The 19,249-nt window shown below is 45.8% G+C and overlaps 1 protein-coding gene and 1 long non-coding RNA gene across 12 annotated transcripts in view; one reads left to right on the top strand and one right to left on the bottom strand.

Annotated features, from left to right (window-relative positions):
* MTCL1 (microtubule crosslinking factor 1) overlaps nucleotides 1-19,249 on the bottom strand; it is a 128,566-nt gene that overhangs the window by 43,322 nt on the left and 65,995 nt on the right. For 4 of the 10 annotated variants that reach the window (XR_012032288.1, XR_012032287.1, XM_072828751.1 and 1 more), the window contains exons 4-7: nucleotides 9,404-9,463; nucleotides 8,126-8,203; nucleotides 3,382-4,719; nucleotides 2,128-2,259 (exon numbers count right to left, since the gene is read on the bottom strand). Coding sequence is in view for 8 of the 10 variants with exons in the window: in XM_072828751.1 (XP_072684852.1) it covers nucleotides 2,128-2,259; nucleotides 3,382-4,719; nucleotides 8,126-8,203; nucleotides 9,404-9,463 (1,608 nt within the window). In the remaining 2 variants the exon portion in view is untranslated. The remainder of the gene's footprint in view (nucleotides 1-2,127; nucleotides 2,260-3,381; nucleotides 4,720-8,125; nucleotides 8,204-9,403; nucleotides 9,464-19,249) is intronic. The other 6 variants (XM_072828745.1, XM_072828746.1, XM_072828747.1 and 3 more) reach the window with 3 other exon arrangements.
* Nucleotides 1,655-14,447, top strand: LOC140634961 (uncharacterized). 2 transcript variants are annotated; one of them, XR_012032289.1, is made up of 4 exons: nucleotides 1,655-1,835; nucleotides 9,161-9,294; nucleotides 13,561-13,625; nucleotides 14,186-14,447. It is a non-coding gene; the product is annotated as an uncharacterized lncRNA (long non-coding RNA). The 2 variants fall into 2 exon arrangements; XR_012032290.1 differs by lacking the exon at nucleotides 13,561-13,625.

The raw sequence follows: 19,249 nt of genomic DNA on the forward strand, positions 1-19,249 counted from the left end.
GCCTGAAGATCTGACATTCCCTTCTGACCTACATTGTGCAGTGACCCCAAGTCGTCACATGGCACCAGCTAGCTCTGCTAATCTACCTCTTCTGGAGGTGTATCTTCCCACAACACTCAGTTTGATTCAACCAACTAGGTTTCTCTCTCCAAAGCTGCTGGTTTCCAAAGCCACGTGATGCCATGCGTGTAGACAGCAGGCAACGGGGAAAATTATCAATGCCCCAGTGTTAAGCAACATTTTATCAGAGTTTAGCTAAACAAGGCGACATGTGACATGCCTTGTGTGATGACCATATGGGAAGGAAGCAGCAGCTATCCTCAAGCAGCTATCCCAGAGAACAGGGCTGCCGTGTTAAGCCAGAGCCATGCTTAGATAGGATCAGGAAACTGCCAGGGAAAAATGAGAAAGGGCTACAGTGGGCAGAGGAGATTGGACCCACAACGAGCAGAGCTGGGACACCCCTTCCCACCTAGCGGTCTTTGGTGGCAGGACACAGTTGGCTCTTTATTATTAGTCAGACTTTAATTCACACAATATTTAGCATCGTTCATGGTTACTTTCTCAGCCAACGGCTCCTCAGCTCTGGGAATCATCCACATATAATCACATAAAGCAGATAGGACAGTATTTTTCTTCCCATTTCACAGATGAGAAAACGGGCTGAGATTTGCTTGAGAAACAAAGCTGGTAATGGACAGAGCTAGGCTAGAGCCCAGGGCCCCTGATGCCCATGCCAGAGTTGATTCTAGCAGAGTGGCATCCCTGCTAGAAAGAGCTAGTGTAGTGTTCATGGAAGACTAGGAAGTGTGCTTTCCTGAGGCTGTCATCCTGGAGATGAATAATTCAATTCTTCTGAAATGTACATAATTGTGAGTGTTCTACTGCTCAGGCAACCAGCATTCTCAGATGAAGACCCTTTGTGGGGCACAGGCTGATGGAAGGAGCTTATTGTGGAAGTTTCAGAGAGTTGTAAGACACAGGAGTCACCAAACCCACATTTGTTTTTATGTAAGCTTTTCGAGGGTAGTTTTCATGTTACCGTGTGCCCAAATCAATGAGGGTAGAGATGTGACCTACTCTCTCCTATAGGACAAGGGAAAAGCCCAGATGGGAGATCTGTGAATTCAGGCCTGGGTTAAGCCAGCAGTTCCGTGTGCACCTGTGACGGCAGGACCCACAGCAAAACAAGGCACTGTCCACAAGGTGAGCTGAAAGGTGCAGGTGCTACTCTGCCCCAAGTGCCTCTCTGAGCATCAATCCCTAGTCAAATGCCTAACTTTTTTTTGCTGTGTGAGCTTCAGTGTCTTTGTCACCCCTGCTGTCTGGAAGCCACCAGGTCCCTTAGAGCTGAGCAGTAACGTCCCTCGGGGACTGATGAATTAAGAATTTTCAGCTAGACCTTTTTGAATGTGGCACATGGTGCTCTATCCTTGCAATAACCTGCCATGACCAGCGGTATCAGAGCCAGGGATTCATTCCTCGGGGACACCTGTCTCTCTGTGGTGGGTAGAATTACTTGCCAGGAAGAGCTTGTCACTGCCAGGACTGCTGACAACTGTTTCATGTGATGGAGTATCTATGGTGGCCTCTATGGTGGCTGGGAGCTTTGTTGACAAGAGGTGGCTATGGTGACAGAGAATGCTGAAGAGCCCCCAGTGCTGGGAGTACACTCCCTGATTCTGGCCCCTGGCTGGAGCACTGTCACTGGCAACTACAGGACAGGCCACATGAGACACAGGGAAGGACAGTTTCCTCCAGACCAGCAAAGACAGTGCTTGGTTTTCATACCTGTTTTCTTGACTGTTGGACACAAAGCTACAGGACACTCACAGGTTAGTCCCCTATGTCTTGCTACATGTCCAGGCGTCCACAGGCAGGACGATGGTCGTCTGACCCAAGGTGTGGCAGTTCGCCCGCATTCACCCTGAGCAGACCCTCCCATTCCAGTTGCATGCAATGGACTTGGATTTCAGTGAAGCCCCGCCTGGTTGCGTATCTGCCCACCATGTCCCTCGAGGGCCCCAGACCCCGGTAGGAAACATCACACAGCCAGCCACACAGCCCAAGGAGGGATGGGAGGGCAGGGCAGGGGTTGCCGGCCGCTGGGACCAGCCAGGCGCTGACCTCTAGACTGAAGCAGCTCTGGCCTCCCTGCCGGCAGCTCCCGACGTCCCCATCAGCGCGGCGGTGCAGCTGCTCTGGCTCGTCCCCGCACTCCTGCCCCGGCTGCCACTCCAGCTGACCTCTCAGTTTGGACTGTTTAGGTGCATGGGAGGGATTGGGTTGGGTTTGGTTCTGAATTTTAAATAAACAATGAAGGATAAGGGGGTAGGGGTAGGGAGGGGAGGCTAAAGAAAACAAAGATGGGTAACAGAGACCACAGACACCACCACCGGATGGGGAAGAGCATGAACAGACGCAGTGCCGGGAAAGAGAGCCACAAGAACAGAACCCAGATGGGGATGAGCAAAATGGTAGCTGAAAGGTCTGAAAAGCAAAAAGGGAAACAGAATGGGGAGGAAGGCGGAACACCGGTTATGAGGCGCATGCAATGGGGATGCGTGAATCGGAGACTCCACTGCAAGCACACTACCCATGAAGGATACGGAAACAAGGCTCCTCCTTCCTCGCTTGTGGTCGAGCAGCAAAAGCCATAATCCAGGCGGCAGCTGGGTCATGCACCCAAGGGCGATGCATAGGAAAGCAGTCCTTGGAAGGCCACTCCACTCCGCCCTCACCCTCGGCTCGGGGAGGGCAGCGACTTTCTCCATCAGAACCATCTTTCTCCTGGGGCCAGCTCCCCACTCTGGCTCATCTTCCAGTGGGAGTGGCTGCCTAGGGCCTTTCGGACCTGTACTGCGTCCCTTTGGCCATCAACCCAAGTAGGGATGCAAACGCTCCTGGGCAAGTCTGCTAAGTATCCTGACTGTGAAATGAGTTTGTACTTTGTTTAAACTCCTCTGGCTTCTTCATCAAGACAGCTGGTCATTTGAGACATCAAAAAAAAAAAAAAAAAAAAAAAAAAAAGGAGAAAGGACAGACTGCGTCAACCCCTATCGCTTCCATTGGGGTGAGCCTTGTGTCATGAGGGAGGGCCTCTAAGCCAAGAGCACCGGCGCAGTTAAAAAAAAAAAAAAAAAAAAAAAAAAGAAGAAGAAGAAGAAGAAGGGGAGGAAAATAAAATAAAACTAAAAAAAAAAAAAAAAAAAAAAACCCAACCAATAGAAAGGATTTGGTTGACACTTGAGGCTTTAGTACAATGCAGGTTTGAAATCATAACCAAGCAGCCGTGAGCAGAATGAGTTCAAGTGCAGCAATGCCAGCAAGAAGGAGGAAGAGCAAAACGGAGCAGGGAGGCAGAGCCAGGAGCCCCCTTACCTGCAGGTCCGGGACCAGCTCCTTCCCCAGGTTCCCGACGGGGGAGTCCCGGGACACGGAAGTGACGGTGGAGAGAAAGCTGGAAGACTCTGTGAGGTGAGGCAGGGGGGACAGGCCTTCCAGGCGCTCCCGCAGGCCATCCCCGATTCGGTTCACCTGCTCCAGGAAGGCCTGCAGCTCCTTCCTGAAAGCCTTCATCCTCGAGTTGATGGTCCCCAGCAGTGGGGGCTCCTTCTTGCCCCCCTCGCCCGTCCCCCCCGCCCCCTGGATGTCGGGCCCTGGCAAGGCCTCGCCACTGCCCAGCAGCCCCACATCGTCCCCGAAGCCCGCGGTGTCCGTGATGAGGCGCTCCACTGTTCGCTCCAGGCGCTCAGCCTCGTGCTTTATGCTCGCCAGGCACTCGGTGTCCTCCCTGGCCCGCAGGAGCTCGGCGGGACACGGCTCGCTCGCCTCCGATGGCTTTCCGCTGCCGAAGCCCGACGTCTTCTCGCACATCTCCTCTGAGTCGCTCTCCCCGCCAATAGGGCCCTCCCGCTTGGGCTGGGGCTGGCGGCCTTCCTCCCCATCGCTCTCCTTCTTGCCCTGGTCGCTGTCTGCGTCGCTGTCCCGGGGGCTGGGGGCACGCAGGCCTAGGTGGGCAGCCAGGTCATAGCGCTGCACATTGGACAGTAGCACCCGGTTCTCATACTGCAGCTTCAGCACCTTCCCACTGAGCTCATTGATCTGTAGCCGTGCTGACTTGAGCTCCTCCTGCAGAGGGGCCCCGCTGCCCACGCCCTTGCCCGCGCCATCCGCCAGCCACCCTGGCTCCGGCCGAGGCTCAAACTTGAACTTGTTCAGCTCATGGGTCAGCTGCCGGTTGTGGTCTTCGATCTCAGATATGGACCTCCGGAGCAGCTCCGCTTCCTCCTCCACGAACTGCAGGTGCCGGCGGAGCTCCGTCGAGGACTCCAGGGAGTCACCGAAGGGTGAGGTAGGAATGCCTGTGATGTGGTCCCGGCCTGTACCCTCTCGCTCGTACTGGAGCCTCATGTCCTCCATTTCTGCTTTGAGGCCTCGGTTCTCCACCTCCAGTTCCACAATCTTCCGGCCCAAGATGTTGGCCTCTTCCTCCACCAACTTCAAGCGCAGCTTCAGCTCAGCCTCCCTGGTGCTGGGCGGCCCCCCGGCTTCCCCCGTGGGGAGGGGGCTGTCCACGTCTCCATAGAGGGCCTTGTACTTCTGGAGCTCCTGTTCCAGCTCGTCCTTCTCCTTCCCCAGCTTGGCCATCTTTTTACGCATCAGGGAGCCTTCCTCTTTGGCAAACTGAAGCTGGCACTTCAAATCGGCACTGTCATCCTGCCAGGAGAGAACAGCCCGAGAGAAGGGTTATTTGAAAATACCAAATGTTCGTGTTTTGGATGATTTCCCTCGCACCTCGCCCCCAACACACAGACACACAAACACAAAACAATGATATTTCTATCAGTGCGTCGAGTTACAGGTAGAAGGAGCCAAGGCAGAGCCAAGGTGAGCCCAGGCCTTCACAGAAGGAACACTGCAAAGGCCTATCTGTTGCTTTGTCACAGAAACCAAAGAAACCAAACAGTGCATTTGGAAAAAACAGGTACATGGAGTCCATCATACAGGTGATGGGTGAAGGGGATGGAAAATGAAATGCAGCCCAGTGCCTGTGGGCAACACAGTGGTCCTTCATTTCACTTTGTGGGTCCAATCTGACTAATCACCAGTACTAGGTACCAGAACCCCTGAGAGGTACCAGAGTCCCTCACTAAGCCTGGTATAGCAGACAGGCTTCAGTAGCTGCTTCTACCTGTTGTCACTCCCTCCCTCCACAGTGTGGACCTCCCTCATGTAGAGTGGCCAGCCACCCACTGGTATTACCAGCACGGGGAAGCCCCGATCAGAGCCTGGCACTGCCCAGATGTTCTGAGACCCTGAGACATGGCAATTCACCTCTATTTCTCCCCTGGCCTCCCCTGCTCCAGCGTAACACAAGGACGATATGAGGACAGACATGGGATGAAAGGCAGGAGGGGGCTTTGGAACCTGCTCTGTGGAGTAAGTATCATGCTCTTTCAGTTAGGATGAACTGTGACCGTAGACCTAACCCCTGAGTTACTGACAACGTTTCACCAGGCAAGGGCCACGTCAGAGCCTTTGCTTCTGTCTCATTCCCTTTACTTGCTGCAACACAGCGGGAGATGAAACTCAGAAACTCAAGGCCAGAGTTAAGTGTTTCAAAATCAGGGAAGTGGTTCTCACTGAAATCGCTAGAGGGTTCTGGAGGGTCACCAAAGCACTCTCTGCTACTAAAAGCCCATATGATGTGGCTGAGGTCCTGAAGGCATATTTAGGACCATTTGGGAAGTTGATTCTGCCTTTCCAGGGCAGATCCCAATGCCTGAGAATCGTATGGACTCTGATGTGGGCTTACACAAGTATTTCAGTGAATTCAGTGAATGGGAAAAATGAGCGATTGCATGAATCATTCCTCTTTGATTGGCTATCAGAAGCTTCAGAAGGACAAAGTCCTTGGCAAAGGCTTCCCCATCACCCAGAGAGACTCAACAATGAGGTCCATGGTAGCCATTCCCCAGCAGCCCCAGGGGAGGGAGAGTCATCAAACCAAACTCCTGAACAAGTCAACTCTGGGGAAGAATGAACTTTCAGATCATTGTGCTCAAATGGTTAGGCAGCTTTCACACTCAGGGAATAGGGCTATTCTTTGCCATGTTCTTCCTGCATGCTCCCCATTGGGTAGCAAGATATACAAATACCCACCTTGGTGTCTCCCAACTGTCCTCCTTCTATCCTGCCTAGATCCTGCCTCCTACAGCCCAAACCCATGGAAGGAAACAAAAATGACGTGACAGGGAAGAAAAATCTAAGGCCAACTGTGAGCCAAAGGCCATGTGGCTGTAAAGACACATTGTATATAATCCTAATACTAAGGGAAAAAAGCATGATTTTTTGCATGTTTGTTTGTTCATTCATTCATTCTTTCAGTGAATGTCGGGAATCATTATGTATCAGAAACTGGTACATTACTTTTAATTGACCCCAGCTTCTTAAAACTGTCGAAAACAGATCAAAAGCAGCCTTTTATTTATTTGATAAACATAGATTTACAAGAATCTGTGCATCCAAATACACAGAAAGAGATCTCTGCTGTTCACAGGAAGAAACAGAGTTTAAATGAGCAAACATACACCCCAGTGGAGACAGACTGTGAACACTATGTAAAAGGATTAGTTTGGGAGTGAAAAGCCTAGGATGGGAAGACAGTGAGGTTCTCCTGGCCCCAAAATTCACTTGATAGCCAGCATATGTTCTTTGTCCCAAATCACCTAAATGGTCCTGTCTCTACCCTGAAGTGCAGAGAAATTCATCTTGGTGCCTGTGGACAGCAGCTAGTATCATGGAAGAGAACATCACCAGACCCAAGGGGACGCCACCACCTGCCCACTTGGAGCCTGGGCAGACCCAGGAATGGGCATGACCACCTACTGTGACCAACGTCCGGCCCCCACTTCCATGGACATCTGCAGCTCTTGAGGCCCTAGTATGGTGGAGGAAGGTTGGAAATGGGCAGACAAGGGGCAGCGTTACCATAGACCAGGCAGTTTTGGTCTCAGACCAAGATCTGGGAGTCCTGGGGGATCTTTCCTGAGGGTCTTCCCCTAAAAGTTGAACTCAGAAACCGAGTAAAGGGGTGGGATCTCTGAGAGGTCTGGGGAACCCAGGCCTTCCCCAACGGTTCTGAAACACTCAGCTCCAAGTGCTCAGGGTAGACAATCTCACAGAGCTCTCACATCACTGTCATTTCCGGAAACCTTAAACCTCACATCTCCTCTCCCCCGTCCACCACTCCCCACAAGTCTGACTACAACCAGAATTGTTCTCCTCCTCCTTGAACTGAGACCCCTGTCCATTCGAGAAGCAAGATTCTAGGACACACTTCAAGGAGGGTCCAATGCATAGGTTACCTGAAGACTGATAAAGTATCCCGAAAGTCTTCTTGTTCCTTAAAAGCAGAAACTACAACACATACCAGGAATTCTAACATGATTAAAGCATGTTGTCATTTCTACTCAATACCCATGCACGACACTTAGATCTGCCACCAGTGCTAAAGCAGTTTTCCAAAGAAAGACAATCTCTGAAGCCAAGGGAATGTATGCATTTGGCAGAAGGGTCAGACTTGCCCACTCTGGTCTGGGTGGCTGGAGCTGGGCGCTGCCCAGGTGTGGTAGGGGGAGGCCTGGGGAGCCAGGCTCAGCCTGTTCTAGGGGCAGGGAGCTACTCCTTCTCAGAAGATGGGGAATCACAACCTCAGTGGGAGCAGCAGGAGACTGGATTCCCATCTTGTAACTACACACTTTCTAACACTCTGCCAAATTCCAGGGGAGGGTCTAGGCTGAATCCTGAGCTGAAGGATACCAAGCTCTGGTTTCAAAAGATCATGAGATAGCTCCAGGAATGCAGAATCAATGCAGAAGGTCCAGTCAGACTTTCCACACAACACAGGTCCTGTTGCAGGCAGAGAAGGCAAGCATGGTACAGAAGGGAGGACACACATGGGACCATCGCCATCACCACCACCACCACCACCACCACCACCACCACCAGCCGGAAAAGGCCTTGTCAAGCAACAAAAATATATCGCTCTGGGTATATATTCTTTGGCTTGCAAGTCTGATGTCCAGCCAGCACCCCAAGCGCTGACTACGCACATTCCTACCTTGCGCCGGGGTGCCAGTTTCCTTTGAGTTTTGGTTGTAGACCTGCAGTTTCCAAGGCGCTCGGTTCCACCACTCTGCTGGACAGAAACTCCTTTCTCAATGATAGTACAGGCAGAGGGGGAGCGGAACACATTCCCGGTGCCCGGAGTATTTCGCAAACACTCCTGAGTGTTGCTCAGCCTGAGTCACCCACAGGGGACTGCAGTGCCATGCTGGTCATTCCAGAATGGGGAAGAGGTTACCCTTTTAAGGGAGATCCTCCCTGCTCAAGAGCCAGGAAGCTGAAATGTACTCGAAGCCCATGAGGGTCCAAGACCCCAGCACAGAGCCTGCAGATTTTAGTTTCCCTGTTATCAGTAGATGTCAAAGTGAGATTAGGAGTAGAGAAGCCCAAAGGGAAAGGTTAATCTTTGACATTCTTCCTTCTTCACATGGCCCAGCCCTCCTTGAAGGCTATGCTGGGCATCAGTGAGTTTGGATAATGGCACAACCAAAGCCAATTGAGGGTGGAGTTCACGGGGCAGGCCAGTGGAACTCCAAGTTACTGGGACTTCTTGCGCCTATCAAATTACTCCTTGCTCTGAGAGCTTGGGTTGCTGATACCCCACTCAGGCCTTTGTTCTCTCCAATACCTAATGCTAGCAAGATCCTTTTTTTTTTTTTCAAAAAAGAAGAAGAAGAAGAAAGGAATCCAGTAAAGCAAGTGTTCAAAAGAGCTCAGGAAGTTCTGCAGAACACAAGTTGTGTACACAGAAAGGGTGAGGCTTGTGCCATCTCCCAGTGAGACCATTTCACTTTTAATTAGGACAGTTTAGGATACTGTTCAGCTTGCACATTAAAAAACAAACAAACAAACAAAAAAAACCCCCAAAAACACAAACCAACCCAACACCTAAAACAATAGCTTATGAATGACCCAACAGCACAGAGGCCATACTATTTTACTGTGTGAATGATGCTGAAGGCCAAAATATGTCTTATCATTTGTGAGTACTGCCAGAGAGCCCTAAATTATATCAAATTATGTTTTGCAGAGTCCGTTTGTTCTCGTCTTTCTTGAAGAAGTCACCAGCTTATCAGTGCGAGAAACAAAAACAGAGAAGCTGGTGGTTTAGAGTGAACCTTTTCACCCTATGGAGATTTTGAATGAGTCCACATTTTTTGGCAGGTAATGTTTCTTTGAATATTTTAAAGGCAATGCTAACACTTTGGAGACAATTCAAAATGAAGTGACTGCCCCTCAAGAGATGTAACATTAGAACAATGCCTCTGCTTACCTGGTTAAAGGTTTTCTTTTCTTTGTACGTTTCTCGGTTGCCTCTTCTTTTCAGGGAACTCTGAAATAGATCCAAGGGACATTCAGTTATGGGAGGAGGTCACATACAGGAGCTATGCTAGGGTCACATTGTCCCCACCAGTCAGGGGCACATGCAATGGACTGAGGTTCTTTTTTTTCCCCACTGGAATCAAGGAACCACTTAGAGTCAATGTTTAAAAACTGGTGAGAGAGCTTAGCAAGGTCTTTGAGCCATCATGATTGTATTTGGAGTATTCCTCAATTATTCAGTTTAATGATAATGGATGTTGGTTTGGATAATTTATAAAAATGGGAAGATAGGAGAAAGGTAGGCAGTATTTCTGGAGCTACCTTACCTTTCTTAATTATGTTTTGTTGGGGCTAATATCAAAATTAGTTGGTGTTTCCTGAGTACCTATGGATAAATGGCCAGATCACAAAGTGATAGGAAGGGAGAGAAGGGTGGCCTGCGCTTATGGAAAAAACCTAATCCAGGATGCAGCATTCTTCATGCACAGCCCCCTTCCAACTCATGACTAAACCTACATCTTAAAGGTCTTGTAAGTCCATAATACATTCATGTGAAGAGGCCCTGACTGTCCTTCACTGGGCTAGGTCCCTGCCTAGTTTCATATACAATGCAGCACACCCCTGCCTGCTATCAGCAAGAAATATGTCTGAAATACAAACATGAATAGAAATAAAAGGGTAGGGACGCCTGGGTGGCTCAGCGGTTGAGCGTCTGCCTTCAGCTCAGGGCGTGATTCCGGGTTGGGGATTGAGTCCCTCATCAGGTTTTCTGCGCGGAGCTTGCTTCTCCCTCTGCCTGTGTCTCTGCCTCTCTCTGTGTGTGTCTCTCATGAATAAATAAATAAAATTTTAAAAATAAAAAAAAAAATAAAAGGGCCAAGAGATGTCTGAAATAGAACAGCAGGGAGCCAAGGCACTCCCTGCTAATGTAACGTATGAAGACCAAGAGAACTGGCTGGAAGAGCGAGAAGCATCCTAGGAGGCGAGACACACAGATGTGAAACCTTGAAAAGATGAACAAAATCCTGAGATAAGTGGGGAGAAGGTGGTTTGGAAAGTTAAAGACTTGTCGGCTCTCCTTTAGACCCCAGCAAGCCAGTGAGTGGGAAGGCGGTCTCCCTGATGGCTACCTGCCCACTTCTGCAGCCTTGCCCTACACAAGGCATGAGGCATGGACCTGGAACATTGGACCCTCCTGGAGTTCATCAGAAGAGGGCTCAGAGCCTCTCTGCTCATTCCTTTGCAGCAGTGCCCCTGCCCAAACAGACTGGGAAGGAGGCTCTCATGCACTTCTATCAGGGTCAGACCTACGGTAATGAACTTAGATCTATGTGTATTCAAAATGCCTCACTCACAGAAGGCCAGGGAGTGCCATTTAATGGATGAATTTCAGGGCTATGAAACAATTAAAAATTCCAGCCGTCCCTTAGCCTCTAGGGGACCAGAGGCCTGGAGGAAAGAAAGGCAATTGAGAGAGTGAGAAGATTACAGAATCAGCATGAAGTGTGGGCACTCTCAGGTCAGCCACGGCACAGTGTGTGGAAGCTTACTGTTTAGGGTTAGGGTTAGGGTTAGGGTTAGCTGCAGAAGCAGCTTTGTTTCCTTTAGTCTTTCTGGTAAAAGCAGGGTCAAACCACAAAGATATAACGAATCTCTTCCAACAGGTTATGTTAAACCTGTCTTAAGAAGAGATTTACTGCCCATAGTCCGTAGGCTTTCCAAGATTCTTTGCGCTGCAATGAAGGAGCTTCTTTGATTTGAATGAGCTGAACAAGATGAACACTTCCGATGGTTCACTACAGAGAAGAGTTACAATAAAGAAGCAAGGAGACAAACCATTCCAGAGGCTTCAGCCTCTGGGACTTAACTAGGACTGCAGTGAATGGTGAGCCTGCCTCTGCAAGCCACCCTGCACTGCAACATGTTCTCCCAATGAATGCAAAGCACATTCTGCACACCCAAGAGGAAAGTGAGATGAAGTGAGATGAAAGCTGGAAATGGAGACAGAAGAATGATGGTGCCATTTAGGTGTGGGGAAGAAGGGCCTAGGCGAGCTCCTGCTGGGAGGCAGCCAATGGAGAGCCTGTGTACGGATTCCTCTGACTCTCCTGATGGGTCTTTCTCCTTGCTAATCCCCGAGTACAACTGCCTCTGAGTCCTGTGATCCTTCTAGTGAATCACAGAATAGGTGGGGGGCCGTAGGATTCCCAACACGGATCCCAGTCACAGTGACAACTAAAATGACGAACAATGCGAAGATTAAAGTTAACCAGAAATTGGCCAAGACCTCTACAAAAGAAACCATACAATTTTGGTGACAGACATAAAGAAATGCTTGATGCTGTCCGAGGGAAAGACCTTATTTTATAAAGATGTCACATTTCCCCCACATCATTGTAAGTACAACATCATTTTAACCAAATTCCTCTCTTTCCATATATATATATATATATATATATATATATATATATATATATAATGTAATATATATATACACACACATATGTATATATATATGGAAACTATTTACGAGTGTGTATATACATACACACATACATACACACACATGCTATTTGCATAGATGTGAGAGGGGAGCGAAGAGTACGGAAAGACTTGACACAGTGACTCAAAAATTCATCTAGACCGGGGTTGGCAAACTAAGGCCTTCAGGACAAATCAACCCACAGCCTGTTTTATAAATGAGTTGCATCGGAGCACAGTTTTGTCTATTACTGTCTGCTTCTACTTTGTACTACAGAAGCAGAGCTGAGTAGCAGTGACACACCATATGGTCTGTAGAACCTACAACATTTACTATCTGGCCCTTTTCAGAAAGCTTGCTGACCTCTGGTCTAGAAAAATAAATTGGTAACAAGAGCCAAGAACACTTTGAAAAGGAAGAAAAATGACAGTAGGTTTGCACTACTAGACATAAAAATACAATATAATGGTTTGGTGCTGGTACAAAATTAGATAAATGGAACAAAACACAAAGCTCAGAGATAAACCAGAGAGGAAACTATCCAGAACTAAGTCCCAGAGGCTGAGAGTAGATGAGCTTTTAACAACTGATACAAATAGCATCTTAAAAGTAGGGGAAAGAATGGCCTATTTTGTAGATGTTGGAGGAACAATTAGCACAGAAAAAAAAAAAAAAAAAAAGGAAGATCAATACCATGTATCAAAAAAAAAAAATTCCAGATGAATTAAAAACCAAGATGTATGAAATCATAAAGGAACTAGAAAGAAAGCAATGAATTTCTGTTTGTTCTTGGGGCATAGCTTTTTTTCTGTGTTTACAGAGAAACAAAAGCCAACACATCCAACAAAAAGATTGGTCATGTGGATTGGTAAGACTCTAAATGTTTATGTATCAAAAAAATCATTTATTAAAAAGCAAAAATCAAATGACCAAATGGACAAAAAAAAGATTTTCCTAGTGTAAGGCGGACAAAAGAGTGATACTTGGCAAGCAACAGGAAAACTGCTGTAATTAAAAAATTAATGGTCGACAAACACATGATTACTTGCAATTGAAATAAAGTATCATTTTTTCACTTGGAGGTCTGCACACCAAAAGACTTATGACACCTAATGTTAGCAGATGTCCACAGAGGCAGGCACTTCCGTCCAGATCAGTGAGTGAGGATTTCCACGGCATTCCCGGCAGGCAACTGAGCATGGCAAAGGCACACAGTGTGTGCCAGGAATTCCACCTCTGGAAATGACTTAAGTCCTGGAAATGACTCAGATGGCCCTCACTTAACCAGTATTAATCCAATATCTACTATGTTGCCTTGTCTGGGCAACAGAGTAACAAGTCTTTGGGTTTTTAGAAACTTATATGAGAGTATGCAGAGTCAGACAATAAGAAAGGAAACAATAAGAATAAAATAAGTTCAGGGACCTAAGGGAACAGCAGAGATGGGGAGGAAGATTCATGGATCACAATGTTGATCACACTACCTTGTATAATAGTGAATGAATTCTGTGGAGGGCGTTAAAATTAAGTTTTTGAAGAATTTTTAAAGATTCAGGAGAAATACAACACATTAAAAGAAAAATGCAGGTTATAAACGGCATGTATCTTGTGATTTCAATTTACAGCTGATACAATGCAAATATATGCACGTATTATGTATGTACGTCGGAAATGCAGACCGGAGAAACAGGTATCAAGTATTTCATCCTACAGTGACAGAATTGTGGGTGATTTTAATTTTCTTTTTTTGTGGCTTTTTATAGTCTCTAAATTACCTAGAGTGAATATGATTTCCTTTACAATTAAAAAAAAAACAACTCAGGGAATTATTAAAGAGGTCAGAGAAAAGAGGCCATCACTGATCTCTGATGAAGGATTACAGTGGTGTTTTATCAGAAATTATCTGCCAGCTTCTTGGATCTCTTTTTGTAAGCTGACGTTGTTTTCATTAGCCTGGCATTTCTGGTATAATCTATGTGTATATCGGCTAAAAAGGCCAGGAAGCCCCCTGAGGAGTGAGGGAATCCGCCAGGTACTGCACTGCACTGCAGGTCCCCAGCATCTGGCTCCCTCTCGCCGACTGCCAGGTAGTCACAAGGCCCCCAGCCTGGGGTAGAATGTCTTTCTGGGCTCACCTGCTACGAGTCTCATCCAAGGTAGCTAGCTGAGTGCTTTGGGTATACTGGCCAAGGGACCCTGGGTGTAGGATGATTCATATGCACGTAATTCATGGCCAGTTTATTTCCCTAGATGACTCAGAGATCCAGTGGAGAATCTCTTCCAAGAAAATAAGAAAAAGAAGAAAATGTTGACCATCAAATAAACTGAACCCAGAACAGGGGATTTGCTTGCTGATTCATTCTGCTCCTTCTTTTTAGTCTGGCCAACTGCCAACAAATCAACTCTAAGTTCCTATAGAAAAGGGGGAAAATTGAGTTTCTGACTCCAAACTGAATCCATCTAAGGCTGATGCATTTGCTGAGTATTGAAAATGATTAAATAAAATACGAAGTTAGGCAATTATTTGGACTTTCAAGTCATTTCTTAATGTTTCCTATTTGAAGTTAGCCAGTTTCTTCCAGGCAATTTCAGAAAAAGGAACAAGCTCTCAATTGCTAAAGCATTTCAGAGATAGGGCTTTGAGCTTAAAATTTAGATTAGTAATAAAGAGAGACAAAAATTAGGATGCTGTGAATCATGAGTGAGGATGGGAAAGAGGGTACAGATGTAGGCAGATGACTTTCAGAATTCTTACAGATCCTTACTATTTAGAAGTTGTTTAGGCTTTTTTGGGCTGATTTACAGCACATGTGCTTATAAAATTAGAATAAGAACATGAAGGTACACAGGCCTTCTTTCTTTTTAGGAGAGGGTTACCAAGATTCTTTCATCCACATTAGTCCTCACGTAAGTGTTGTGGGATGTGAAGGGTACGAATTATTAGCTTCTCCTCCAGCTAGAAGCACCAGATCCTGGCTGGTAGATACCTTTTCACTTTTCAGCTCCCAGAGAGCTCCCAGGGAGACCAGTTCTCAATATGCCATGGAACCACTGCACTCAGCTGAAGTCCACTGCACCAATGTTATACTTCAGGGCCCTGTAAACCAGCCCCCCTCGGATTCATACCCTATGTGGCCACAACCACTTTCTCTTGGCTGTTTGGGAGAATAATGGCAGATATTAACAATGACCATTTCTTGGGCACATACTCATGCCAGGAGCAATGATAAACTCTTTCTTTCTTCCTTTCTTTTTAAAATTATGATAGAGAACGAGAAAGAGGCAGAGGGAAAGGGAGAATGTCAAGAAGTCTTCCCGCTGAGTGTAAAGCCCGACATGGGGCTCAATCTCATGACCCTGAGATTGTGACCTGAGCAGAAACCAAAAGTCAGATGCTCAACCCACTGAGCCACCCGGGTGCCCCACTAAACTCTTTCTTTACATGTCTGATCTAATCTCCTCCTCACAAAAGCCCCGAAGGGCATACATTATTATCACTGATAAACAGACAAGAAGATACGTCAGAAATAAGGTGATGTCTCCAGGTGCCCCAATCTCAGAGGTGGGGCTCCAACCCGAGCCTGACTCTGCCTCTTTCTTCACAGTCACAGCCCTGAGACCCTCCCGGCTGACCTCTGGGCCTCTGACAGCCCAATCTGCCAATCTGGGCTGCTTTTCTTTTTGTTTTCTTGAGGTTTTCAAGCCCCAAACTGCTGAGTCCTCTCACACAAAGAGCCTCTCCTTTCTCTAGCAAAAGAGCACAAAGCGCTATTACCAGAATGGTTGCAAATTGCTCTGCTCACGAGGTACCTCATGGCTGTGAAATATTTGTTGGCACTGGTGATTTCTGAGGATCTGAGGCTGCGGACAGCACAGGTCCTTATATGGAAAAGACAGAAACTATGATCAGAGGACAAAATACCACAAAGTAAGTGAGGAGAGGAGAAGAAACTACATTGAAATGCTCTGGTGGAAGAAAGGTAACAGCCATAAATGTCAGAACTGGTTCAGATCCCAGCACCCACAGCTAAGAGGGAGGAGGCCAAGAGGACAACAGCCTGGCCACAAGCCACAGCACCTGGACTGCGAGACCCACCTCAGAGGGACAGAGACCACCAGCACACCCAGGCTACCTACCAAATGCCACTTTTTCTTGGGAAGAGACAGGTTGCTGCTTGTGCACATTTGGGGAACAAGACACATATCTGCTTTGCAGTAGAGACTGGTTGATGCATTTTAAGACTCAGAGACATTAATTTGGAGGCCTAGTATTTGGAAAATTGTGGCAAAAACATACTACAACACAACACAAAATAAATGAAACTGAAGGTGATAAAGCAACAGTGTAGATTATTAATATGCAAACAGAAACAATGGAAAATCTGACCATCACAAGACCAAAATGATGATTCTACAAAAAATAGTGTCCTTCCTCAAAATTACAGGAACTCCCAGTGGGCACACACACAGGCACTCAGGAACATCATCAAGCATTGCATGAAATATTGAATTAGAATCTCTATTTCAGAAGCTTCCACTGACTCACTTAGGTGATAAATAAGTGCCCCTAGGGCTTCATGAAAGTTGAAAATCTATAAAAATGTATGCTATTTGTCAAGTAGAACTGAAGATAAGGTTTGTGTCTTATTAATAATAATCAGTTCCTGGCTCCCATTGGTCTGGCAAAAATATACTAGTTCACTGAGAGATGCAAATTATAGGCAAATTATTTCCCAGTCTAACAAAACAATACAAAAGAGTTAGAAGTACTTTGAGAAACAAAACAAAGCTGGGGTGGCTGGATGGCTTGGTCAGTAAAGCATGTGACTCTTGATCTTGGGGCCATGGGTTTGAATACCATGTTGTGTAGAGATTGCTTTAAAAAAAGAAGAGCCAAAAAATACAAACAAGTTATATATTAAAATGTTGTCCCCTTTTTGCAGAAAATTAATCACTCATTTTTTTCAGGTGCACATAACATAAGAAAATATTTAGTACTTTGTTCAGTTTTCGAACAAAAGAGCATATGAAAAAGTTCTGAATTACTTGTGGTATATTTCATAATAATCAGCCATAACATACTTTGGATCTTCTAAATTTACTCTGAGTATTGTTCTAAATGATAGAGTGTGCTATGAATAAAATTTATGTACACATTTATCAAAATTCAGTGAATATAAATTTAAGATCTGTGCATTTCAATGTACATAAATTAACTCAAAAAAAGTATAAGCAGGAACAGCTGGGTGGCTCAGTGGTTGAGCATCTGCCTTTGGCTCAAGGTCCGGGGATAGAGTCCCACATCAAGCTCCCTGTGAGGAAGGAGCCTATTTCTCTCTCTGTCTATATCTCTGTCTATATCTCTGCCTCTCTCCTCCCTAGTGGAGTCCTACCTCAGCAGCAGCTGCATTATTTTTATTTTTATTTTTTACAAGATTGATTTATTAACTATGATACATACCACATAAGGCCTTTTCAAATTTTTACACTATTCCCATTGAGACGAGTACAATACTTGGTAGCAAATACATGATTTTAAAAAACAAAACCAAACAAAACCACCTCAGCCAGAGATGCTTCAGCCTTAGTCAATGGCTGACCATGCACTAAATCAGGTTGGAGCCTCAAAAAAACCCCACGTTTTTGTTTTTTGTTTTGCTTTGTTTTGTTTTTAAGAAAGGTCTGGAAATTAAGCAAACATTTCTAACACCAACAAGAGGATGTCCTGGTTAAAGCCCCTAAAATACATAGAAATAATTGTTATACTTTCTTTACATACAGTTCTCCATTTTTGCTGCAAAACAGAAATTTAGGCCCATGGCCAGACTACTAACACATATCAATACCATTAATATGCTTTTTTCTCAGGAAACTCAAAATATTTGTTAATTCAACATATATAAAGACAATTTAACATGTGTCTTTTATGAATAAATAAATAAAAATATTTTTTAAAAAAGGTATAAGCAAAAATTTAGTTAACAATGTATATTTAAGGAAAGTGGATTGGTGGCTACATTTTCAAATGTTTAAAAAAATAAGATGGGTTAATAGATAAAGAGATGGATAGATAAATATATGATAAATCATGTACAATAAAATGTTAATGCAGAATTTAGATGGTGAGTATACTAGTGTTCACTATAAAATTCCTTAAGCTTTACTATACGTCTGAAAATTTCCATAGTGTTGGAAAAAAAATCATGCATATAGATTTCCAATTTCACTGAAAACAGCTGATACAATATTGTACAGCCACTAAAAATTATGATTACCAAAAATTTTTAATGACATGGGAAATTCTTCATAAAATGCCAACCTTTGAGATGTAGGATAAAAACATAAATTGAGTATCTCATCAAGATTAAATATTTTTGTCTTGTAAATATTTAGAAGCAAATACACTAAAATGCTAACAGGTCTTAGCAATGGGCAGCAGCACTGTGGGTGACTTCATGTTTTTCTTTACAGATTTTTAAAAAATTTCCCTGTAACAGTCAAAATTATTTTATATTATTTTTTCAAATCAGAAAAGTTATATTTTAAGGATAAGAGAATTGAGCCATAATGCAAACACACCCACTAAATCTACTACTGTGTTGCTTAGGCCCCGTCTCCCCTGAAAGCAAAGCCCTCAATGGACCAATGACCTCAAGCCCTCAAGTGAGATAGAAAGGAAATTAAGCTAAGGGATTAGCCCCTAGGCAGGATTAGCTCTGTGCTGCTGGAGATCATCAAATATATTCTCACACAGAGGACAAAGGAGGGCCTAATGGACATCTGGGGACACAAATGGATCTGAGATTCTAATCACCTCCCCAGCTGATGGCTTCCTCTTGAAGAGGCTCCCTGACCAGGCAGAGGCTGACTTGCTGACCCGTGTCTGTCCTGGAGCCCTGTTATCTGGAGGCACCACTCAGCTCCATTAATCATCCACCAAAGGCACTGAAATCTGGAAAGCATCACTGGCTAGCATTCTGCATAAGGCCAATCCTGTCCCTTTGGTAAATCATCTGCAATTCTCATCTCCAAACCAGAGCACCTGGGATTTCCGCCTCTAACGCACACTCTAGAGTGACTGAAGGGGAGAATGGAGATGTTCGCCCCATGGTTTCGTGACTCCTACGGAGCCAAAGCTCTCTTTATTCCCTGTTAGCCTGCACCACCATTTGGGGACGGCAGAGGATTCAATTAGGCAAGACAGTAACTGAGCTTCGAAATGAGGGGCAGGATGCTACTTGCTCTTGCAGCCAGAGAAACTCCCAAGGGCCCAGGAGCTGTGCAGACACTGTTGGAAGGGGCTGGCCTCTCCTG

The sequence above is a fragment of the Canis lupus genome, chromosome 6 (genome assembly GCF_048164855.1).
Source record: "Canis lupus baileyi chromosome 6, mCanLup2.hap1, whole genome shotgun sequence".
NCBI lineage: Eukaryota > Metazoa > Chordata > Mammalia > Carnivora > Canidae > Canis > Canis lupus.